Source organism: Cynoglossus semilaevis, chromosome 1, assembly GCF_000523025.1.
Source record: "Cynoglossus semilaevis isolate Cse_v1.0 chromosome 1, Cse_v1.0, whole genome shotgun sequence".
In the NCBI taxonomy this organism is placed as follows: domain Eukaryota; kingdom Metazoa; phylum Chordata; class Actinopteri; order Pleuronectiformes; family Cynoglossidae; genus Cynoglossus; species Cynoglossus semilaevis.
The window spans coordinates 13980541-14006913 of record NC_024307.1 but is presented as its reverse complement, the minus strand read 5'-3'; the positions used below and the strand labels follow the sequence as shown (position 1 = coordinate 14006913).

General features: G+C 41.2%; 1 protein-coding gene across 5 annotated transcripts in view; it reads right to left on the bottom strand.

The window, feature by feature from the left end:
- Positions 1 to 26373, bottom strand: part of LOC103380388 (DNA (cytosine-5)-methyltransferase 3A) — a 46634-nt gene that overhangs the window by 13518 nt on the left and 6743 nt on the right. For 3 of the 5 annotated variants that reach the window (XM_017035977.2, XM_008312337.3, XM_008312346.3), the window contains exons 3-8: positions 24495 to 24584; positions 19218 to 19575; positions 12028 to 12074; positions 9894 to 10040; positions 1288 to 1728; positions 97 to 255 (exon numbers count right to left, since the gene is read on the bottom strand). In XM_017035977.2, coding sequence (XP_016891466.1) covers positions 97 to 255; positions 1288 to 1728; positions 9894 to 10040; positions 12028 to 12074; positions 19218 to 19575; positions 24495 to 24584 — 1242 coding nt within the window. The remainder of the gene's footprint in view (positions 1 to 96; positions 256 to 1287; positions 1729 to 9893; positions 10041 to 12027; positions 12075 to 19217; positions 19576 to 24494; positions 24585 to 26373) is intronic. The other 2 variants (XM_017035979.2, XM_025054616.1) reach the window with 1 other exon arrangement.

Below are 26373 nucleotides of genomic sequence, written 5' to 3'. Positions count from 1 at the left end.
GTTGGACGGGTCACAAAATAAAAAAAAAAAAAAAAAAAAAAGGAAAAACACACATCACTTCACATTAATGTTAACGTTGGCTCTTAAAGCGCTCACCACTGAGAATTTTCCGTCTCCAAACCACATGACCCATCTGGTTCCCTCGGCAGCCCTGCTCCGTCCCGTCATCCACCAGGATACGATGCGGCCTGGCCACCAGGAGAACCCTCGCAGCTTGCCCCAAACCAACTCTCCGATGCCAAAACCTCGACCGTCCTGCAGCCACAATAAAAAAAAAAAAGAAAAAATCATCCGATCTGAACGAACCGCAGGACATAGTTGTGAAACCTTCATAAACACAGACTGTGGCTGGGATCTTTTTTGACATAGTAAGAATAGATTATATGTTTAAGGCTAAAAAACACAATATTACCTCATACTTGTCTCTAACATTGGGACAAACACAAGTCAAAAAGTAAAAAAAAATTGAAAAAAAAAAAAAACATGTTTAGAAATAACAAAGCTACATTTCCTCGCGTCTATGACAGAGAATTATTTCCAGGTAGATTTCTGAGTGACAACAGGTCACAGGTTCTTTGTCTGATAATCACTTCTTTCAGTTTTGAGAAAAGAAATAAATTCAGACTAAACACAATTTTGAACATCTTTCATTAATTCAACACTAGTGATGCACTGAAATGACAATTCTCGGCCGAAACCGAAAACTGAAAATGAGGAAACCAAGGTTAGAAAACCGAAACACAGAAAGAAATTATTAACAATTATTAGCACCATTGCATTTATGGCTATGACTGTGAACTGAACCTCAGTAAAGTCAAGGCACCGCAACTGCATAAATGAATAATAAAGGACTAATCAAAGGTAGACCTGGACGAATATTTAATGGTACAAACATCTGAGCGACCTGTTCTACATCTTGGTGGTATTTTTTTACCATAACATCCTGACTATTATGGCACCGTCTTTTCAAACTGGTTACACTGTGATTAGGTAGAGGGCGTTATTGGCTGTTATTACGCTGGGGGGTAGAATGGTGCAGTGGGAGACTCTGACTCCACCCAGTCTGTAACTCAGTCTGTCACAGCAGAAGGCCATTCTCCCTAAACCTCTATACTAGTGTTGCTTGATAAATATATACAAACACATATATATTTCTGTATGTATTTACACAAATATGTGTTGATAAATAAACAAATACACACATAAAGATGTATTTCTTCATACGGCCCTACCTCTATGTGTTGATAAATAAACAAATACAAAATGTATTTCTTCATACGGCCCTACCTCGTATTCCGCCTCAGCGTCTGCAGACTTAGGGCAGGTCTTGTCTCCCCCTAAGATGGCGACAGGTTCCGGTGTCGTAGCAACAGTTGGAGAAGCTGGGTCAGTAGGCTGTTGCTGATGCTGTTGCTGATGCTGCTGTTGTTGTTGTTGTTGTTGCTGCTGCTGTTGTTGTTGTTGCTGCTGCTGCAGGCGAGGAGGCAGTTGTTGCTGATGCTGCGGTGGCTGCTGCTGTTGTTGTTTGTGTTGTTGTGGCAGCAGCAGCTGTGATTGTTGCTGATACTGAGGCTGAGTGTGAGGCTGCTGCTGCTGCTGCTGCTGCTGAAGTTTACAAGGCTGTGGGTGTGTTAATATGAAATCCTCTTCTTTCTGTGTGTCTGTGTCCATGTCTTCATGGTCCTTCATGGTGTTCATGGCTGACATCAGTTTGGCCTTCTTCTCTGCCTGAAACACAGACACAAGGAGCTTATGTAGCCTCTGGGTGAACGTTAAGATGATGATTAGTAAAGTCACTTCTGAAATTGGGAAAAACAAACATTGCTAAAAAACCAGAAACAAGAGTAGAAGAAGGATGAAAACAGTGGCAGTTGAAATCATTTGTTCCACAGTGAAACATTTTAGGGACATCTGAATCATTTTTGGGGCAGATTTTTCAGAAAGAAAAAAAAAGAGCAAAAAAATTCTTAGTATACAGCAGTACTCTCTAAATTAAGGCTTTAAATTTTAAGTGGTACAATTTTTAACCTATCGCTAACATTTTGCTGCCAAATCTTTAATCTTTTTGGCTAGAGCAGTATATTTTTCTGAGCCGTCTGTAGACGTTAAGTGAGATAAATCATGTTTTTTTTTGTACTTGACGTGGGAATATCAAAGGAAGAGCAGGTATGTGCAGTAATCTGTGGCAAGTTTCCACAAATGGGTTACTGCGTCTGATCCAAAAGACCAGAGAAACATATTTTTAGAAGGTGCTCGAGGGGTAAAATGTGCACTCAAGATATTTATCAATCACACTTGAATAGAGCCTGTCATCGTGTTCTCACTTCCTGCAGTGGCTGAAGTCATTCATGACCGTCAGTGAAATGGTTGTGAGCAGAACAACACCTCGTCTGGGCGGCCAACGTGTGGAATGGTGATGTGGTGGGAGTCTCAGCTCTTTTGTAAACATGTCTTTATCTCCGTCTGTGAAGCCCATTCATCAACAGCCGTGTATACAGTTACCCTATAGTGTCTATAGCTGCGGCGTCCACTGGGTTCACTGGGTTTGTGGTACCTGACACTGAACCACTACTAGGTCGATCAGCAACGACGAGGAGACGCAGCCGGGATATAAGCTGGAGCTAAATCCCTAACAGCTGCACTCATGTGGATCTGCTTCTCCCAAACACAGACACAGGATCCCACCCATGTGCTATCACTCTACTGCTGCTCAGTCTCCCTTCCTGCTACACACACACATACACACACACACACACACTCTACCTTTTTGATGAAAGAAACTCTTCATAAAACTATGAATCAGACGAGGCTGCAATCATGTCTAAAACAGTGTGTAAACTGACTGATATCTGAGAATTTGAAACATCATGGCCAAGTAAAGACAGCTGTCCATAACATGGCTCGTTGTGGTTCATGGATCAAATGGCTTTATTTTAAAAACATATAACAACCAAACATACCAGTAAGAATAATGTCGGGCTCGGAGAATATATATAAATGGCCAAAACTGGAACTGTTTGGTCTTCATTTCACACTGATACGTTATACGGTGTCTTTTTAAGTTTAGGCTGCACCGGCTGAAATGCAGCTCTAAACAATCACAGATTCCTGTCTTCCTGCTGTGTAGATTACCCATCCAAAATGGTGCTTTTTCAAAATGGCGTTTCATTTTGAGTCATGATTGAGTCAAAAATGCAGATCGAACAGGTTGACATTATTAAAGCATATGTGCTTTACTTTTTTTTACTCCTGACAGAAAAGACTAGAATAAAATATAAAGATATTTATCATCAGACTTGAAGATAATAATATTTGAGTCCCTTATAGTACAGTATAGTATAGTACAGTACAACTTTGTAACCAACACAGACTGTCATTAAGTACCTGGTTGCAACTCACAGGTTGCCACACTACCTCTGGGAAATAAACCCAGGACATTAATGAAACTGTGCTTCATTTTCAGACTGATGCACCAATCAGAGCCTCAGAGTGATTTGTCTGGTGGTTCAGCTTGGGCTGAAATGCAGCTCTAAACAATAACAGATCAGATCATTCTCTGTAGGAATGGTTTAGTCAAGAATGAAGAAAAAAAACACTGGCTCCACATTACTACTTCACTGAAGCATCCTTATTAACATCAATGACAGCAGACAGGAGTCTCCCTGACTCTTTTTTTTTTCTTCTATAAATAATAACATTTGTACGACTACTAACATACGATTTGACAAAATAGCCTATATTTTATGGTTAGATTTTTGGGTAAAACAAGCTAAAACAGCCTAGTGTGTGCAGACACACTGTTAACACACACGCTGCACGGAGCTGCAGCAGCCCCATATGTAAACACGTGTTAGTCATCCTATAGACTCCACGTGACACCAGCGCCGTCCAGCTGTGCTCGCTCCTCGTGCTTTCTCAGCTTCTCAGATTCTCTCTCAGCCTCCTCCTCCTCCCCTTCCTCCTCCCCCTCTCCCCCCGCCCCACACACACACCCATACACACAGCATATGCAGAAAGCTCAACTCCGGAGGAGGTAGAGAGAAAAAGAATAAGAAGAAAAAAAAAAAATCAGAGACAGTATAGCTCAATCCTCCGTCCTCTCTCCCACACTGACTCATAAACAATAGCGCCTTTAAGAGGAGGCGGTGCCTAGAAAGCAGGGGGATAGGGGTGAGGAGGGTAACGTATCTGCAGTGAGGAGCAGAAACATGTGCGGCTCAATCAAGAGTCTCTGCTGTGGTTTATAAATATCTGTGCTGAGGAGCTGGACGGATGGAGGGATACATGGTTCAAAGCCTGTGTCCATATGTGTAAGACATCTTGGCGGCGTAACAAGCGCACTAACTGGAGTCAGGGTTCGACAGCCTGCCTGGGTGTTTGCTTCCAGATGGGAAACTCTGAAAACGGACAAACGTCAAAGCCCCCACTGCATGGGAGAGAAACAATCCACAGCAAAGATCATCATCATCTCGCAAACTTCACGCCGACTTCTTCACCCCTACTGAACAGCTAGGCCAGGAGACGCCATACAGGCTGTTGCTTTTTTTGCGAGTGTGTTCCTTTCTGCCTGTTTTGGGTCAGACTGTCTCCGGGGTTTCTTCTCTGCGTGCTCATAGCCAATAAGAAAAGCGACGCTGAAAACACCAGTGGGGGAGGAGAGAAAAGTACAGTGGCTATAGGGAACTAGATATTTGTCTTTGGACGTCTTCCCAGTTGTAAATGCCCCCTCTCCTCCCTTCTTCCCCCTTTTGGGGGCCTCACTGTGTGTGTGTGTGTGCGTGCATGTGTGTAGCTCCACCAGCAAGACAGGCCCTCCGAGTCTACAGGAAGGGGGGGGCAAAGAGGAAAGGAGGTAGCAGCAGAGACACAATGCGGCCTTTATCGTTTACGCACGCCTGCCTGTCACTGACGGCACAGAAATACCAACCACTTACATCTGCTGTCACGCCGCGCTGCAGTCAAAATGCCAGAAATGACGGCAATCTTACTGTAAACGTATAAACACGGGTCAGAAAACGTCCTCACGGCTTGTATTTTCCTCTCCAAACAATTCGGTTTTGTACAAATGCAACGGAAAAACCCGAGTGAAGCGACAGCACTTACAGTAAGAGTGTGTTTTTTGAGAGGAGACAGAATCTCTGCAGACCTCCACCAGACTGTGCAGACATGTCGGGACAATCAGACATACAGACTATACAGCGTGACACCCCCAGGGCTCCGGGGTGACAGCGTGAAGCAGGGCAGAAAGTGGACTCTGGAGATTTGCAGATGATATTTTTACATACAATCTAAGCTGCACTAGTGAACACAGAACTGTTGGCGTTAACTGAGCAGTTTCCTTTATTTACAAGAAAACTCTGTTCTAATACAAAGTTGTTAACTTTACGAGAAAATATTTCAGGGTCTCAAAGGAAAACAATGCAGTGGTGATGATTTAATACTGTGGACTTGACTAGGTGTCAAAGGCCACAAAACCACAGACAAAAACCACAGACAAATCATGTTTCAGATGGAACTGTAGCAGTGCTGACCAGTACTCTTGGGTATTGGTGTCAAAGTTGAGAACTATCTGAAGTATTTTCACTGCAGTTTCACCAGTGTGTCTGGGTATTTTTGGACCATTGCTCTTCGGTATTTTGTTTCTAATTTGGTATATTGTGTATTATGGGTAATTTGACACCAGTTTGTACCTGATATATTGGGATTTCAAAACCACTGTAGTACTATTGGTTATTCGATGTCCCAACTGGACCAGTATTTCTGTGTACTTTCTCTCCAGTTTAGGTTTTCTCTGGGATTCAACTGTGGCCCAGTGCTATTAAACCATGAAGCCAAAGTGTGGGCCAACATTCTTTGGTGTTTCAGCTCCAGTTTGTACCAGTATTTCAGATTTCAAATCTCACTTTTCACCAAATGTAACAGGACAAATAATTTAGTGAGAATAACTGCCAAAACATTTCACCACATTTATCTTTCAAATGGACAATGGAAACCAAAATGATTAAAAGTTTGGTCAAATTCTCCAGAGTTTAACACATGTCCAGACAGACAGGAGGACCTAATGCCATTTCCTTTGATCTCATTGTCTTCGTCGTCCTGTCGTTGTCCGTCTGCCATTGCTGTTGTCTGCTGTCGATGCCTAAGCCCTCACACTCTGTCTGCCAGCTAAACGCAACTGAAAGGAAGGCTTCGCTGATCGCTACTTCCTCAGCAGACCTGACAGAGAGCCGTTAGAGCGGCACAAAGGAGTTTGACCTTTGAATGCACCAACTTCTCGTGTGCAACAGGCAACAGAGTCACAGTGGGGGACGTTCTGTGTGACACTCCTGGAGAGTCATACAGTGAAAGAAAAAAGGCTGTAAAATGCAAAAACTTTGCAAGACAGCAAACAAACGGCATATATTTAAAAAAAAAAAAAAAAGTCACAACAGGTGTGGTTGAGTCGAGCCACAGCGGATAAAGAAAGACTGCAAATGCACAAGTGGCAGGTTCTTTAGTGCAGCAACGTGGCTTCTGCATTCATTAGCCGGGTTTTAACACAGATCCCTACAAAGACTGCATGTTTCATGAGTGGCCTGGGGGGGTGGGGTGGGTCACAGGCAAAGAGTCCATCTGTTTCTCATTGTGTAGCGTCCATTTTAGAGATAATTAGGAATATTACAAAGTCAGCGATGAATACATAAACACAATTCTCCATAAATCAACAAGTAGGCTTGTTAAAAGAGAAAAATGCCCACCCCCTCAGGCGGCGGCAGCAGCAGCAGCGGCCGGGCGTTCTTCACAGAAGTAATCTTTTCAAGTTATCAAATTACCCTTCTTACAGTAAATTTATGACTTTAAAGAACAAAGTCCACTGCGATAGGAAGTAAAGGGGCTTTGAAGCCAGCACAGGAACATACACGAGGTTAAAGCGGTTCCTAAAAAAAGACTCACATGCAAATCTAAAAAAACAAAAAAAAAAACAAACACTGGCTGGCTGACATTTCTAAGCAGTGTAATAAAACAGGAAATAGTTACAAAATACTCAACTTCCCCGCCAGTCAACTTTTATAATGCAAAGCAACTTTTCTTCCCCTCAAACACGAAAAACGCATGTTCGCTCTTCCTCCCCCCCTTTTAAAGAGACGGTTTCCCTTTAAGCTGCACGGAGCAGATGGTCCACAGTACAAGTCCTGAGCAAATACCTGAAGTCAGCATATTCCTTCTGCTGGAAGCTGCCTATTCATACATGCAGACTATCCTGTCTACACCCCCTCCACCTTCAACCTACTCCATGTGCTATCAAAGAAACAATGCAGTGCACATACCCATACACGCCAGCGTGCAACTCTCATAATCCAGTGAGCCTTGACTTTTTTTCTTTTCACCCCCTCTCTCGGGTTAGCAGAGAATTTAAAAAAAACACAGAAAGCATGAACATTTCTTTGTCTGGGAATTCAGGGTCAGGTGATTGCCGTCAGGATTCCTGGTTGGCTAGAGCGGACTTGCAAAATCTTGGCAGCGAGCCAGGAGGCTGTCTTGGAAGCAGGGCTGGATATTTGCTACAAACCTCATTTTCACCCTCATATCCATCGCACATTGCACGAGTCCATTTCCATAACTGGGGGAGGGGCCAGAGTAAAGAATAGGGGGAGAAAAGGGGGAGTTGTAGTCCACTGTAACGCGGGTCTCGCTAAAAGCAAAAAGAGATCAGAAGAGAGAGCAAGCGTAAGGCGGCACTAACCCAGTCGGTCAGTGTGTTTTCTTCCTGTTGCAGCAGCTTGCAACAGCCACATGTTCTGTTAGTGTTAGTGCAGACAACAACAAGCCAAATAAGCCAAATAAGGACATGCATCACCATCCCACTCAGGAAATGGACTTTGATGCCAAAACAAAGTCTTTGCACTAATGAGATCAAGGTTGCACAAAGATGCAGAGTCATAATTTGTAAATCCTCCAGAAAAGCCTTAATTTGTTTGGAGGAAAAAAAACAACAACAATCCAGCTCTTGTTTCAGGGAAAAGTACACCATTTGACACACAGTTTATGACAATTCACTGGTGGAACTCCAACATGTCCTGCTAATTTGGCAATATATTTCCGTTCTGGGGACGTTTTTACGGCTGCTGCAGATGAGAACGTACTGCTGAGGGAGAGGCAGGAGAAATGGCCGGGTTGAAGCTAGGAGCTAAGCTAAGAGGACTTCTTATGATGTCATATATATATAGAGTCACATTTCTACATCAAAATGCCACAAGTTATAACTACAGTATTCACCACACAATAAATAATCCAGATGGTTACAGATTGAGTGGTGCTTTGGCCCAGAGGCAATGTCTCTGTCATTGGTGTGGAACCCCAGGGTTCACCTCCTGGGCAAGTTCGAATCCTGGTTAGGGCGGTTGGTACCTTCCAGTGGACTCACCACCTGCAGGAAGGTTTAGGGGGGTTGGTACGGTGCAATGTGACGTTCACACGCACATTCACACCTACAGCCACTCCAGAGTCTCCGACGAATAAGGAAGGAATACCAGGAAGGAGTGTGAGAAAAAAATGATTTAACACAAATCACTTGATAAATCAGGCCACTTCCTACTACATTCACAGTACGGTGTCATTAAACACTTTTCTGTAAATTGTGGTAAGACAAGTTTTAGCTTTGAAGTATAATTTCATTCAAAGAAAACACGACAAGATAAAGCTCATCAGACACGACAAAGCAAGGGTTAATGATAATAATGAAAAACGAACAGGTGTTGGTCTGGTTCAGATGTATACGAGTTTAAAAAGATTAGCATGTTATAAAACAGGAGGGGGCTTTGTTCTGAAGGTGGACGGCTCTTGTTAGGATTTTTTGAGTAAACCTCTACGTGTAAAACAAAATAGGTGACAATTTTCCAGGTCTTAGCAAAGATATATTTTATCTTACGCAGTTGAATATAGTTTCCATGGAAAAAAGTGGGTTTTTTAACCTATGAGACACCTTCAATCCGACTCATGGTTCCTTACTTGACGTTGTTGTGGTTCCATGTTTCTTTGAAGACATCCAAGTTCACAGTAAACTGGCTGTCTGGAGAATGTTTGCCCAGAATTGAAATCCTTCTCACATATTTAATGACTTTCTGGGTGTCAGAACCCATAAATCTGTAACACATTTTCTCCTTACCCTGTGATACCATTCTATTATCCTGGGGTAAAAGGGAAATTACCAGGGGCTGCCCCTGGTAACTCAAAGGTTATGGCACATGCAATATAACCACAGTGCTGGCACTTAAATTCTGGAGTCTTGTTGCAAATCACACCACTCTGTCTGAGACACACACACACGGACACACACAAAGACACACACTTCCTGTCTCTCTACAATATGAAATATCAAAGGGTACAGAAAACCAACCGAGCTTAGGAGAGTTTTGACATCAGAACCTTTTTAGGATTAAACAAACTTGAAATTTACTGCAACTTTCCTCTCCACAAAACATCAATCAACCATCTGCGATAAAGATTGAGGCAACTGGACTTTCCAGAGTTTGAATTCTGAACCGGAGCAACGTCTTCAACACTCTCAAGCAAGTCCAATCAATCTCAGTCTACGCTCCAGAGAACAACAGGACCCAAACGATTGGGAACCTTCAGAGACATGAATCATGTCCAGCCACGGGACACATGCGTCCACCGCAGCTGCACTTGATTTTTCAACAGACAATAACAAAGCCAGGAAACCAACAGAGCCGACAGCCCCTGCAAATCCTCTGAAATAAATGGTACCTCCATGAGATATCAAATGACCCATCAAATACACTTGGCCGTACAGAAACCACAAGCCCTATCTTCGACCTCAGCAGCTTCAGTCTGCGCCTGTCAATCACTCTGCGGGTCTACTGCTGGCTGCTGGACAGGGCTGGGGTACTCACCTCCATCTTCCACTTGGCCAACCACTCTTCTCTGGTCCGCTTGCTAATGTAATAGGGGTCACCAGCTTGGAAGGTTATTCTGGGCATGGGCCTCTGACGAAGGCTGATCTCCCAACCAACTCCCCTTCGCAGCCTGCCTCGACCTCCCTGTTTAAGGTGTTAAAAAAAAAAAAGTATTAGCTTCTAGGTTCTTAAGCATCTGGATTAGATATAAACTAGGCATGTATTTATTTACTAGACCCTGTCCAGCAATGTTCTGGGTCATAAAAGTTTTTTTTTTTCTTTTCCTAAAATAACTCTGGCCACAACTTGAAAATTAGGTTTTAAGAGGGAACCAAAAATCCTTAAATTTTCAAGGTAAACCGCTTCATCATCAGCGTCACCTTAAACCAGCTAAACCAAATGCACAGAAGATAAAGAATATTCAGTAGTCTTTTGAAGAAAGAGCAGAATCTACATACTGTTGACGTTGAGTGCTTGAAGCCCCCGCCTCTACGAGCGTAGGCTGGTTCTCTATCTGCACCAGTATCTCTTTAAAGCACTTGCCTTTCCCTTTAGGACTTAGCAAACATGTTGCTAATTAATTTCTGGTTATGAACACTGACTACTTCACAAAAATCATCATCATTAGCAGGAATACCAGGTCCATGTTTCCTCTGAAACCCAGGAAGTCACCACCACATGCTAACACGAGAGCCTCCAAGTGTATTTGATATTTCAGTTCTATAAACCATCAGGTACCATTTCTTTCACAAGTCCAAACTAAGCCTGACGTGCAGTCTACATTTCTCTGTAGTCCACATTTGTGGAAGAGCTGGCAGCAAAAGGAAAAATAAACCTCTGGGTTATTTTTGAACAATTCAAATAGTCAGTAACTGTTTGCAAAAACACTAGAAAGAGATTAATGGTAGTCTGTGGTAACTAGTCTGTGGACGGAAACAAAAGTCAGCAGGCAGTTAACCAGAGGAATAAGAAGTTATTTTCCGGCTGCTTTCAGGTGGTTAGGCTTGAATGCAGACGTGAACATGGTCACAGTTCGGGGGGGAAAGTGTCTGCATTGATGAGATATGTGTGAATGCAGGTGATGCTGACACGTCTTCCTGCCCGTGTTGGCCTCACAGATGTACATCAGAACAGAAACAAAACACAAAGACAAAGACAGCAGTGTGACCTGGAGTGACCCTAGCTGCTGAGCTCCACCTTAACTAACACCTACAGCCTCGACTTCATAACTAAAACACGCACTGAAGACTGAAGCAAACAACAGGCAAAGCAAACAAACTAAAACACACACTGAAGCAAACAACAGGCAAAGCAAACACTTTATTACAGTGTCACCTATATTTGGAGGCAGGCACCAATCAGAGGACATTTCTCCCCCATCACACTCACATGCACTCCCCCGTTCATGACACACCACTGAGTTTTGTACTGGATTTGGAGTTTAGAACGAAACGCTCTCCTCTCTGCCCTTTATTCCTAACCCTCTGCTGTCCCCGCCAGGTTTTCCCTTTCACACTCAGCCAAGGACGACCGAACACAGAGTCTGGAACTGCTGGAGACCTCGCTCGCAATTAACTGAATTTGAATTTCGATTCAATTTTGGCTTCCCACGGTTTTGAAAACAAGATCGTCAAAATAAAAGGATCATTGTGCATTGGCCTTGCTTGTGTATTGTTCTCAACTGGTTTTGTGAAGCAAATGCAGCGTAAATGCAAAGTAAAATCTTTATATACAGTAGTCAGATGTTGGGAGTTCTCAGGTGAAAGTAGCTCCTGTGCTTTAAAGGGTACTGTGTTTGACTGTTTCTACACCCAACAGACAACAGTTCTTAGTCAGTGAACAATAGTTAATTATTTTATTATCTTGCTGTTGACATGTTACATAATTAAGTTCCATCACACCACTAACTTAAGTAGTGCTGTCCACTACCCTAAACCAAACCTGAAGAAGTTTTTTTATCAGCATGACAAAAACACACTCTTACATACTATCTTGCTATGCTCTGATCTTAGGTTGTGATCACTATTTCTGATAGGCTTCACCCCCGGAGATGGAGCTGAAAGGTATGAGAGACAAACAAAGAGATACACCAACATGAGAGTAGAAGACAAAAGTAGAGTAAAAGTCTTACCTCGGTCTTGACTACGTCCCCTCCCTCCTCCTCCTTGTGCTCCACATCTACAGAAACCACAGAGACAAGACAGAGGTCAGAGTCACACAGAAGAGGAAGTGGAAACTGGCTGCATCCTATTTCTATGAACCACTACTGAAGTTCAGTGGCCCCTCGTTCATCACATTTATCAAATCTCCGGTGTTTGGCCTGTCGACTTCATCATTACATTTAATCTTGGTTTAGTCGGATTATTAAATATCTGCAGAGGTACGAGCTTTTGATCAGAATAATTCTTGGAGCGGTAAAGGCTATGCAGATTTGATGAAGGAGTTGCAGAGAAAAAACAAAAAGGTTCCACTAATTGAGGTCACACAGATGATACACTGTGTTCTGGTCAATTATCCAGTAATATCATATATTAAAACATTATTATTATTATTGACTATAATGATGTCTGAAGTATGACGTCCAAGTAATGTGATCGGCTTTGTAAATCACAATAACATCACCACCTGATGGCATGTGATTGGCAGCCAGATTGTCCAACGTGAGCTCCACCACAGAGTGTCCACTACCTTCATGAGAACTGTAAAGGTTCCATTCATGGTCATTCTCCTAATGTGACCAATCATGTTCAGCCTCAGACTCAGAGCAGGGACTAATGACTGACACTAACACGGCTATTTTAACCCACGTCATCAAGACAGAATCAGTTTCTTGCCTTTTCTGGGCCATGTTGAAGTGGACAACTCAGACACTGGTGTTTGTCTGTTACTTTAGCAACCGAAACCAGCAGAGCCCCGATAATTGTGTCACAGCACGAGTGACCTAATTCATGTCCAACACTGTAGAGAATGTAACTGGGCCAGCAGTGTGGTGGATGGTGGTGAGGGAACCCTAACACTGGGGAAACAGCTTCAACATCCAACTCCAAACTCAAACTGGTGTTTGCCAATAAAAGCTATTTTGTTTTATCACTTTACATAACTCACAAATGCTCTGACCATAATGTTAATATACGTATATTTATATAAACATATTCTGTTGTAAACTACAAAGAAAAAAAGGAATAATAATTTAACTGATCTTTTTGAGAATGATAAAAACGCCGTAACGCTGTGACTTTGTGTGCACCTTCAAGTACACAGGGCACAGAGTTGTACACGGTTTTTTTTAACAATTGTGAAACAAATACAATAACAGAACTATCTGTGTTCTTGTACTAAATTGTTTATTTGTTTTCCTGGTTATAAAGGAAAACACTTGCACATCTTCTAAAACAGAAATGTTTCTTGCTGGGTTTGAAAGAAATCACAACATTTTGCACGTTTTTGGATTGTGTCATTACACAAAGTGTACTCACAAAGTACATAAGAAGAAAAAAAAAAAGAAAGAAAAATGAATATTTTTGCACGGAGAAGAAAAACAGCTGTAAAACCAAACTGGGAGGTGCAGCGGGGGCAGCGGAGTAAAAAAAACCATCAACAGCAGACACAGAGAACGTTTGCTCTAACGTGTGCTGAAACCACAGTCTAATAAAAAAGTATTAAACACAGTTGGGATTTCCTATTAACTGTGCCATGATTTAAGACGTGGAGGTCAGTAACAACACAGGCATGTTATTCATTCTCCAACAGCTCTGTTTGCCTGAGTTCACTGGAGCAGCGAGCGGGTTAGTCAGGGAGTGTGGACACCACCCAACCCAAACACCATCCATTAAACTTTGAGCAGCTCACAGATAAGGACACTTGATCACAGATGCTCAGAACAATGACTTGGACACTTTGTTTTTCATAAGGCATACATACATTACATACTGAGTGATGATTGACGAAGACAGTTGCCTCTACTAAAGGTCACAATCAGGACACACTCTCCAAAGCTGCTTCAAATACACACACAGCTGCAAAAGCACTTTTAGAAAACCTCGGGTTAGAAACTGAAACAACTGAATCAACTAATGTGTAATCAAGTATGGATGTCGCTAATGAAGTTCAACTAATGCGTAATCAAGTATGGATGTCGCTAATGAATTCTAATTTAAGTACTGGAGCCGTTTCTGGGATTAAAGTTCAATTTGGTTCAATTGTGGTATTTAGGTCTACACCTGGTATCTATGTAGAATGTGGTCCACAATTTGGCTTTTTGCAGCCCATATTGGTCCTAATCAGGCAAAACAAACAACCAACTACCCAAAACATGGCAAGAAACTTTGTGGGCAATATTTTGTATACCATATGTTGCCAACATTCTGTATATTCAATCTGTAGAGACCAGACATGAAGAAGAATCACATTAGATTTATCGTTTCACCTAGTACAAAAAAAAAAACCTCAACTGAAACTGTATGAAATTAATTGTAATGTGGTGTTCTCAGAAGAGACAGGAGAGGCAATATTTCCATCCATCTGTTGCTGTCTAACTGTGGAGGGCCACAAGAGGAGCTACAGCCAATCACAGCTCTCAAAATGTTGTCAATTTTTGACGACGTTAAACACTGCTTATGCTGAAACCAAGACAAAGTCCAAATCAAACCAGACGTCCAAAACACAACAAACACACACGTTGAAGTCACGGTCTCGTGCTGTTTTTCCTTAACTTAACGTCTTAACGTCTTAAAGTCTCTGAGGTCTATAGGGTTTGTAATTAGGCAACTCCGTTAGCGTAGGTTTCTTAAAGTGGTTTCCTCTTTCATTCAAGAGGCCTCTTTCCTTCTAACTGACTGCCAAGCCTAATGTTGTCCTAAGATTTAACAGCCTGGAGTTCCACCTCACATATCTGTGGCCCAAATTAGCCGGCACTCTAACTCTTCTGACACCAACCACTGGCTTAGTCCTGGTCCCAAGAGGGTTGAGAACAACTTTTGAAGGTGTGCTTTTGTACACTGCTAACACCAACTGTCAGTGAAGTGTCCTCCAGACCTGTGCTAACAATACTCCAGTCCCTCGGCAGCCTCTTAAAGTCATTGTCATGTGTAGCCGACCCCCTCTTCCTCTCTTTCCATCACCCTCTCCTGGTTCCCATCGTCTATATATCTTTGGGAAATAAGTGACTGTGTAAGAACTGGGTGAGGCAGTGAGGCGAACCCGTCAAGGTCACCGGGTTTGTGAGAGGAGCTGGCTAATGTTGCCCACAGAGAGTATACCTCGCCAGTTTGAGCCAGGTCCAGCTCTCATATTGCCATAGCGTGGTTTCTACTCCAGCCCAAGCTCAGATCCTTCCTGTGCCCTCCAGATGGATAACAGACACCCTGTTCAGGGGTACGATCGATTCAACCCACCCCTACTCTACACCGCCACCACCACCACCACCACCGTGACTGCGCCCTCTAACATGACTTTACTCTCTCTCCATTCAGACCTGCTCATTCCTACCACCTGCTCTCTGCCTGATACAACACGATTGATTGACTGATTTTGGAGGAGGTCGGCCCCAACATCACAGACCTTCCTGTGTAAATAGTTTTTTTTTTTTTTTTTTACAAAAGACTGATTTTCCACGTCATATCCTGCGTCGTGCGCTTGGAATGATTTTCAGGTAGAGACTCGGAGCTGATGCAATCCCAAGTAAAAGCTGTTTCAACCACTTAACACCAAGGATTACTTCAAGTAGTGGCAGATTGTATCATGTAAAAGCACCTAACGACCAACTGCCGCTCCACTGACACAAAGGATTAAAGAAGAGGACACTGTTAGTAAATGCAAATGTTTTTTCTTAAAGTTATTACATAGTTAAAAGCTGGGCTTATGTACTGAAATTAAATGTTTAAATCTTAAAGTTATTACATATTTAAAAGCTGGGCTTATGTACTGAAATTGTTTTTTTAATCAATCTAAACAAAAAACAGAGACAGACTTCTAATGGAGGACAAACATCAGAGGTAAAATCACTTCTGGGTTAGCTAAATAGATAAACTACAAGAATAGTGATTAAAGCAAACATGTAAAAACATTTTGTGAAAACAAACAGACATGGTTCAACGGAAAAATGCTAAAAGTTAGATCACAAATTCTGATAATGATCAATTTTTTTCAAAATGTAAAAAACAATGCTGCCAAAACTAAAAAAATTAAGGTAATTAAAAACATTAACTCTATTGATTCCATATTTGGGAAATTCTTGTGTTAGCAGCAGATATGCTATTAACAGGCTGCCCCTAGACGGCGCCAAGCTTGTGGTTCCTCTGGGAATCGAATCCAGGACTCTCTGCTCTCTGCTTCCGAGGCAGGCGGGCTAACCAGTACACTATAGACCCGACAAACCAGACAAAAGTATCCTAAGATATTTTTCCCAAACAGAACAGAAACGTTAGTACAAATACAGCTAATGCTAAGCTAGTTTGCCTTGTCTTTCCACCAGGGGGCACTACATTTGTGTTAATCAAATGGTAGTTCTGAAGCAACCCTGAACACCAGGGTTGATATTTGGCCACAATATGGTTTTGAACGCAAGATCTTCTGGATTAGAAGCCAGAATCTCACAGACAAACAGGTAAAAGTTTAGCAACAAATGCAGCTAAAATCTCCATCCAAAATGACTTTGTTTTGTTATTAGCTTTTGAAGACACGCATCATATCTGTGTGTGTGTGTGTGTGGCCTGACAAAATTCCACTCCATCCAGCTCTGGAGTATGTTCACAAATTGTAGCCTGAGTGCCGACGGCTGCCCACAGCCTTGGAAAAAAAGTTGGAAATGTCACCACCATCTGCTGTGAGTCTGCAGGGACCTGTGGACTGTGGACAGAGCTGTGATCTGAATATTTGTAAGAGAAGTTTTTTTTCTTTTTCTTTCAGTCCAAAGCCAACAGTCCCGGTACAGGCTGAATAATTACTCACTCTCTTTTCAATCTGCTCCTTCATGTAAGAGATCTTTGCCTCGGTTGAGTCAGCTGACATTGATCACATTTGAGTCAAAACATCTAAAGCACTGATCAGATGTTTTACAATGTTGTGAAACAGAGAAGCAAAAAAGTCCAAAGACCCAGAGGGAGAAATACTCCCCACATGAATCCCTGGATTTAATTCTAAACTCTTTGTCCTACACTTCCTTTGACGCATTACCGCAGTAATTTTCAGATAATGTTTAAAAAGCTCCCAGACTTCAATCACGTTGTCACTGCTAGTGTTATTACATGGCTTTCATAGAAAAACTGAGATTTCGTGATGATCTCTGAAATGTAGTCACATTTTCAACAAAACCAAGAAGAGTTCTATTGTATTTCTGGAAATACATAATATTCCAATAACCCTAACCCCTACTGTACTATGGACATTTAGTGAAATTGTGCTTTCTAATAAACATGCTATTTAGCCATGTGTATATATAAACCTTGTTATTATGAATGCAATACTATGACATGGACATAATCCTAGTCCTTCACTGTGGACCTCCGAGGGGTTGAAGACCCCATGTTAAACACTCACTGTGGACCTCTGAGGGGTTGAAGACCCCATGTTAAACACCTCTGTTTTAGTCTCTTGATAAATGGATTCAGATTTTTTTAAAGAAAATTTGGAGGAAACTGGGTCAAATGTTTTGAGAATGTTTTCAGGGAAAGAAACCTAATTCTAATCTGCTAAAATCATAAGTGGATTATATGGATTATACAGAGAACTCAACAGAAGAGAAGGGTCACCTACAGTTGGCACAATTTGGCAACTTAGGATTTATTAAACGCACTAACCACAATCGGGACAATGAAGGGCTCACAACCTCAACGTACAAAACTCAGATGAAAATCACGGGTTAGGGGTCGTCTCACAGTTAACGTCATGCCCTGTTATGTTCGTGTTAGGGTCAAACTTGTAAATTGTAAAACTTGTGTAAGTAAATACATGGATTTATTTAACATCAAATAATTGTCAAATAAACCATACATTTAAATGGCGTCAATGACATAAACTGACCAACAACATCAGGGATCATGAACACACAGGCTCATCCCAGGTCAGGTGAACCCAGACTCCACTCCCAGTTTCCCAGTCAAATGATCTGGGCTCAGTTCCATCCACCTGGCAGGGCGAGAGTCGGCCTCCTCACAGCCCAGCCGCTCCCAACAGAGAGCCTGGTTGCCGGGAGACCAGTGTATCCTCCCCTGGTTTTATTTACTGCCCTGCTCATCAAGGTCACAGTCAGTGTCTGTGCTGCTGAGAGACACGTGACCACGGAGACGCAGACACACAGATAGGAGAGAGAGGGGAACCTGAGGGTGAGGAGTGTGGGGGGTGGGTGGCTCTAATCTTCATCCTGTACTGAAAGCTCTCTGTCAGCACGGCTGACTCGCGACGCCGTCCCTCTGATTTATGATATCTCTATATGCTAATTTGATCCATGAATTCTCTCTGCCTGCTGCTGACGCTACACTGAACCACATTTATTTATTACAGTGATATAGTTATTTATTCTTATTTTATTTTCTGACATGTGTCTTATGCTAACTGGCTAATTTTAGCTATTCAATCGCTAACTTGCTGACTATTGTGTGCTTTTTTGTTATTTTCTTTTGGGTTTTTTTTTAGCCAAAAACCTACCGTTCTTTTAGTGGGGTTTTTCTTTAGCCAAAAACCTACCGTTCTTTTAGCTAACTGGATACTGGATACCTTTTAGCATTTTTAACTTTTAACTTAACTCTACATTGAGCTATTTAGGCTATATATAGTTAACACTCAGCTACCTACCTACAGAAGAAAGGTGTGTTTTTCTGCTTGGAATAAACTACTCCAAGATCTTTACTCTATCTCTCTAACTGTAGCTAACTTTTAGCTTATTTTAAGTTAAGAACACTTATTTAATATATTTTTGTATAGGTATTTATTTTATTTAAATATAAACCTTTGTATAAATAAATTCCGATAAACACACAATGCTAAATAAAATGTCATTTTTGTTATAAGAAATACTGCACTAATTAATGTTATTAAAACTATTTACAGTTAATTATCAGTTCATTAACCAGTAGGTAAACTAATTAAGTTTTGTTTAACAACACCACTGCAGGCCTGTCTTAGGCAGTTTCTAGCCTTACGCTCAGGTTTACAGGCTGATCCAGGGTCAGTGAACTCAGATCCACTCAATCTGCCTCCCATTTAAACTTCATTATTCCACATCTTGTAGGAATCACGTGCTCAAAACTTTTCCTGCTGGACCTGCACAGAGCAGATCAAAAGATAGGCCCCAAGCCAAAGAGGAATAAAGATAAACAGACTCACATTTGGTCGGGCGTTCCAGTTTCCGCCTGCCTCTTTTCTTGCGCGGCGTCATCAGGCTGTCTTCGTCCTTGTCTTTCTCCGACTCCAACTCTCCCCGACTGGACAGGAATCCGTTTTCCTGGGAGGGGCTCAGGCTCTGACCCTGGGAGCCGTCCTCAGCAGCTCGGCATGAGGAGGAGGAAGAGCCTCTGGGAATCCCGTTCTCCACTTCCCTCTTCTCCTGTTTGGGGAAGCAGGCGTCGGACGTCCTGTCCCTGTGCCCGCCCACATCTCCGTTGTGGAGCAGTGCCATGGACGGCCTCCCGGCTCCGGTGTAGCTGTTGGCAAGACCGTCTCTGAATGAGCCGCAGCTCTGGACCTGAAGCCAGGAGATGAAAAGTTAACGTGCCAGCAGATCCATCAGGTTTACAGCAGCAGTGTGTCACTGTGTGTGTGTGTGTGTGTGTGTGTGTGTGTGTCCTGACAACAGAAATGACAAATGCATTAGTAAATCTACTGTCGCTGCTTTCAGGAGACACGACAAAGAAAAATGTTGTTTGTGAGTCCAACAGTGAAACAACAGAAGAAACCAATGTCACTTTTTACCCTGACTTTTTTAAATCAGTAAAGTTGAACTAAAAATGGGTCGTACAAATAATTTCCCAGGTCGAATTTAAATTTTATATATTTTTTGGCAACTAGTCAGCTGTTTTAGACTAATTTATAATAAATATTAAGGTAACACTTTAGGTATTTTGGGCTAAATCTTAGTATAGATTTTTTTTAAATTTGAGGCCTAAATTCTTTAAGGAATTTCTTTCAGCCAATTAGAGCTAAGCTAAGAGTTTTGGCGTTCCTTTTAGTTTCTTTGTTTCCCGGATCACCATCTCTTAGCATTTTAGCTGCTAATTTTTAGCTACTGTATATCTGATAGCTGCTTTTTAGCATGTTTACTGTGATAATGGCTAAGACACTTTAGAGATGAATTTTAACATGACTGACAGATATGTCATTGCAATTGAGTTTTGCTTTATTTCTAGATCTTAACCATCTTAGCTTAGTTTAGTAGTAAGATCACAGTTAGTCATATCTGACGGTACCAGGAAAAAACAAACATATTTTACTCTTGCATATAACAAGTGTTCTTTAAGATCTGTATGAAAGAATTAATACATGTTTAATTATTAAAACATACAAATTTAAACCATAAAAAGGTTTCCAGCCACAGCTGATGTAGGTCATATATTCTGGAGGGTAAAGGGTTGTGAGTTTTTACATTAGCTTACTAAAAACAGTCATTAAGGGCTGATTTGACACTTCCAGCCTCTCCAGCTGCACGTGCCCAGATTTAAACCTCTGCACATGTATTTATCACATGGAGATTTACAGCAGCTCTAATAAAAACCACAGCTGTAAACCTGAAAGCAGCGGCAGTAAAAATCACGGCTCCACCACTTAACGTGGACGGCGAGGAAGAAGGAAGGACATGACATGAGATCACAGTTCAACAGGTACATTAGTGAGTTCTCTGTAGTCATCATTACAGCAGCAGGGAAATATGTGAGGAATGTTGGCCTGCCGACACACACGTGCACGCACACACACACACACACTGTCCACTCAGAAACGCCCAGTCCAACTATTTCATTCTACCCACAGCAGCTGATACAAAGAGAGATGGATTAAAGGGCAGCTTTTTACATGTTTTCTACATTAGCAGGTTAAGCCACATTTACGCTAATGCTAACGATGTACGTTTTGGCATTGGGTGTTTTTTTTCTTTGCTATTTTATATGAACTTTTAGCTATTTCTGTGGCTACCTTTATATACTTTCTCTTGAAATGGGCGTCTACTTTGCTCTCTTGGATTAGCTACTGTATTAGCCAACGTACAGCTAATTAAAGCCATCTGCTAGCATTTAATATCATCTTTAAGACATATTTTAAACAGGTTCTTATGCTATTTTTGGGCTAATTTTAAGATATTTTTGGCAATCTTAACACTGTCCTAATATTTAGCTATTCTACTAAAACAAGTTAGGTTTATTATTTTAAGCAAAATTACTCTGTTAATCATTGGAATGCTAAGGTCTACAGCTAATTTTAGGCTTTAACTACTGTATATGTACAATACTTTCAAAAGTTTTGTCAGTTTTTTGATGTGTTGATTTGACTATCTATTAGCTAATAAAGTTTTTTTTTCTTTCAGACAAAGTGTAGTCATATTTTACCATTATATATTGTTGGGGATTGTTTACAATATTCTGTCCAACATTGAGCTCCGATAATGTATGATACGATGATAACTGTCAGAGATACTTTTTGGACAACTGTCAGTCCAGTTCTAGCTCATTTCTGAGTAACCATTATTATTTTGTTTTATCCAGTCTAACCTAAACATGCTGCTTTACCTGAATCTTCACACTCACTTGCAACAGGTTTTTACTTCTAATACGAGTTCAAAGAAGCAACGTCATTTCTGTTGCAGTGTAAATATCTGCACTGGTGTTTGGCTGTAGAGCAGAAGTGGAGCATGTCTGTTGAGATTGGACTGTCAACGCTAACGAGAGACGTGCTGAAGCTTTCATCTGTCAGGGATGTAGGTGCATCTGAAGGCAGGCGACAATAACAGCCTCAGGAGGCGTCTGTCAGCAAATCTGCCGCTGCTGCTGCTGCTGCTGATGCAAACTAACAAGGTCCAATGCAAACTAATCCTGGGAGAGAGGAGGTGTTAATGCAGCCCACAGACCAATGGAGTAAATGAAACGTAGAGGCGCATTAACTACGTTGAAGGGCAACGCTGTGTCAGAACACAAACAAACAACGCAACAAACCATAAAAAAAAAGCAGTATGGAAGTATGAATCAAGATATGACTAATAATAATTTCTACATGTTGGCAGGTTTTCGAAAATTGATAATAATAAATGTATTTATTAAAAGATGAACTTAAGAACAAAGCTAAACTATTTTTCAAAAAATAATAATACACTTATCATAAAAAAGTATACTGTAGGCTAAAAAGAAATAAAAAACAGCTGAAGATAAAACATAAAAACAGGGCATTTCTTTTCAATATATTGTTTAATTATCTCTCTGGTGAATTTAGCTAAATTAGTTTAATAATTAACAAAGAATTACCAAGTAATAGTTGGGTAATTAACAGTAAGAAATTATCTGAGGACAAAGCTAAATGTTATCGCACAAGTTGATTGTGGCTAGCTTTTTCGTCAAAGATAGCTAAAAAGGTCATCTTCAAGATAAATTGATACAGGCCTGACCTGGAATAGCCCGACATTATCAGAAGCTGGGATTTAAAAGGATATGATGTAATATCCTGATGCAAATTAATCCTGCCAGATAATAAACAACACACATATTTCATAGATAACATCTGGGACACAAATGGTGGAGAAATTAGGTCAACTCCAAAAGGTAAAAGTTAGCTTAAAATAGCCGACTTTTTAAAATGTCTGACATCAGCCATCATTCTTTGAAGGAACACAAACAGACGACAGGATTACACAACACATGAGTGACAGTGTGAACCGTGAAGGCCTCAGTCAGAGTTCAGAGTTCACACTCAGTTAAACCGACAGCACAGACAGACAAAGGTCAAAGATGAACAGGGTCGTACTAATCCTATTTCCTGTCACGCACACACACAAACACACAGACACACACACACACACACAGAGCTATGGCAGCATGTCTGGGTTAGGAACATGTTTAATAAAGTCTTTTTTCTGCCCATCTACAGTCAACAGCAGCCTCACAGTGCTGCGTCAGCCGCCTGAAATCTGCCAGGAGCCACGTTCTGCCTCTATACACTCATGAATAAACATACATACACACACACACACACACACACACACACAGACACACAACTCTGCTGTGAGACCTACACAACACTAGACAACATTAGTACTGGTAATTTGTTTGTGATTCCTTTTGAAGTTAAATCCCGGGATTTGAAAAATGCTCTGACATGTTTTTCTCTCATCTTCATCTTATGCATAAACTAACGAGAATTAACAGAAGTACGAAGAGGGAAAATTTTATTCTTAGAAAAGGATTTTGGTGACCATTGGGTGTTTTGTTTCCTACTGTTAGGATTACTGGTAGTTTTTGTTGTGTCTGTATTTTCATTGTTTCTAGTCCGGTCTATTTTTATCATACATATAGCTAACTGGACATTGGCTGCACATGGCTAATATTTAGCTACTTTGGCTAACTTCAATGTTTTACTGACATGTCTAGCCTTGTAGCTTCTGTAGCGCTAAGGTATTTTGTAAATATATAACTTTAAAGTCAAAGTGTCTTATATTGACGGGTGTTTTACATTTTGAAAAATCTAACTTCCTTCTGTTTTCAGTTGCTTGGAAAAGCACTGTCCAACAGACAATGCTGGTTACTGTGAAACGAATCAGTGGTCTATCAAGTATTAACTCCACGTTCTACAGGGTTGACTTTTTAACTCAGTGTGGACACTGTACCAGAGAAGGATGAAAATACTCTGTATCTGAATAAAAATATTTGAATACGTTGACATGCATTTGAGAATACATTAACTAAAGTTATCATAGTGTACAGGAACGGGTTGTTATTTTAAAAAGGGTAACCCAGTTAGGTGTTATTTATCACTAATATGAAAGCGAAGAAAGCGAAGAAAAATAGCTCCTACTTGGCAAGAAACTTAAGATTTGAAAATAAAAAAACCTACTTTGAGTAAACAAGGGGTTAAGTCAGGTGAAGGATTCAGCAAAACAAATGTAGCTAAATAATAGTCAAAACAGCTTGACTAAGCTAACTACTAAGCTAAGCTAAGCAAATAGGTGCCTAAAGATGCTCAGTCTGGCTCATTGGCAAAGTCATAGTTTGGGCCAATGTTAGTCAAACCCCAAAAATATGGCTTAAAACAAAATCAACAAAAAAAGTTGTAAAGGCCTATTTCCACAAAGACATATTCTTTAACAATACAAATCTATGTAACAGATTGTTATATGTTTACAGCACCTTTCTGATCCTCAGCAGACAGTGTGAAAAATCTGCCTTCACATGTGATTGAATTTCATGTCGTATGAAGTCGTTATTTTTGCCACTTGACTTTTATTTGACAGGTGTCACTGAAGAGACAGGGAGAGGAAACAGACTGACGCAGGACAGTGTCACCGCTCAAGGCCTGGCTGACATGGAACATTTGGCAGAGGCCGGGATTTAACTCGCACATGGAAAGCAGACAGAAAATCACTCTAACTCAACAGACGGATGGATGTAGTCATGTAGACAATGAACTCACTGGAAAGTGCTTGCGTTTTCTTCCAGGCTTGGCAAATTTTCCTGACTTTTCCTCTGGCACCATGTCTATGTCCAGTATTGTGCTTTCACCCTGTGAAAAAAAGACCACACAATGATTTGGAGAAATGAGCGCCTGCAACAGTGCAAAATTGTTTGGACGAAGGCAGAGTACGACTGAAAAGGTCATACGAGGTTCCAAAAATGTTTTTTGTTAAATGTCACAGGTTTGGGAATCTGGCGTGGTCCGTGCTCATGCCTTACAGCAAGATGGTCGATCGCTGGTTCAATACACTGACTCTGCATGTTATTCCCATGTGTGTGTGTTTGTGTGTGTATAGGTTTTCACCCCACAGAACAAAAACACTGATGTTAGTGGCTGTCAATCATTCTTACGATTCTTAGATATCAGTGATGAAAAGCTACAGTTTTACCATGAAAGGTACACATTTATAACCTCACGTACACAATACATTATGACTAATTAACACTACATGTTAGGGCTGTTGAAATGAATGCCTTGACTTTGTTCAGATTAAATCTGATTCTAATTTTCATTACATTGTATTGTATGGGCAGAGGTTGTACAGCCAATAATTCCAAGGTCCATTCACTTATCATTGCTCTACTACATGTACACAGTCAAGAGACATGTTATTATGCCTAAACTACCATCTCATCAAGTGGACGCTTAAACTCTGTCCACAAACTTTGGGCAACTCTGTAAAGTAAAGGGATGGAGGAATTATTATATACTGTATACAGTCCACACAGTTCTGCCAGTGTATGTTTATTTATATATAGTTTTTTTTTATTTCACTTTAAAAAAGTGTACAAAGTTTTGTAGCATCATTTATGCACCCAAACACCCAAATACATATTCCTGGATCTGCAGAACACGTTTGTCTTTCACAGCACTCGAACCTTCACAGGCTCTGCAGTGAGACCTCGAGTGTTCTTGGCCAAGTGGACAAAGAGACATGATAAAAACCGAGTGACGCGTCCCTTTGAACTCGACTGAAGCCAAAGCTCCGAGGACGCAGCTCTGACCTTACAGAGACAATCCCTTCTTGACACCAACACAAAGACTTGGACCAACCCCCACATCTTCCTTGGTGCAATTCCCTGTTTCATTATTAAAACCCATGAACAAAACCCCCCCATGTCGTCCGCCACCAAAATCACCGAGCAAGCAACAACCCCCGGGGTTGATGGGAGAAAAGACGATCCTACGGTAGAATCTCAGTGTCAATATTGACTCAATATGACCACCAGCATCAAATTTGAATGTAAATGAGATTGTAAGACAATCCCTGACGGCGGCAGGAGGGTGGGGTCGAGGCTGATCCTGGGGATCCTTATTCAATTTCTACAGTGTAGAATTTGAGATTCCCCTTAAGATCAAGTGGGATATTTTAGGCCTCTGGACAATATGAGAGGAGGAAGATAAGAGTGGGATACTCCACTTTGTCGTGCATAATGAGTGGAGTTAGAAGTAGGCCAAAGACGGTGATGATAGAAAGGAGCGGGGACCAGGGGAGGAGCAGGAGGGTTTATTCAGTAATAAAAAAAAAACTCTCTAAACCAGTAGTTTTTAGAGTGAATACCACCAGGCTCTCGAGCAACACCAAGACCAAGACCAAGACCAACAAGTCCAGTATACGAACAAGAGCATAGCATTATTAGCCTATTAATCAGCTAATGCCACACTGTATACTACTGTAGTACTACCATATACTACTGCAGTACTACCGTATACTACTGTAGTACTACAACTGGAACTTCAATTTAATTTTGTAACAACACACAGACACCAAGTGAGAATTAAGTATAAAACAGTTGTATTAAAGAGTGGTACACGTACCCTAGTTTGAGAACAACTG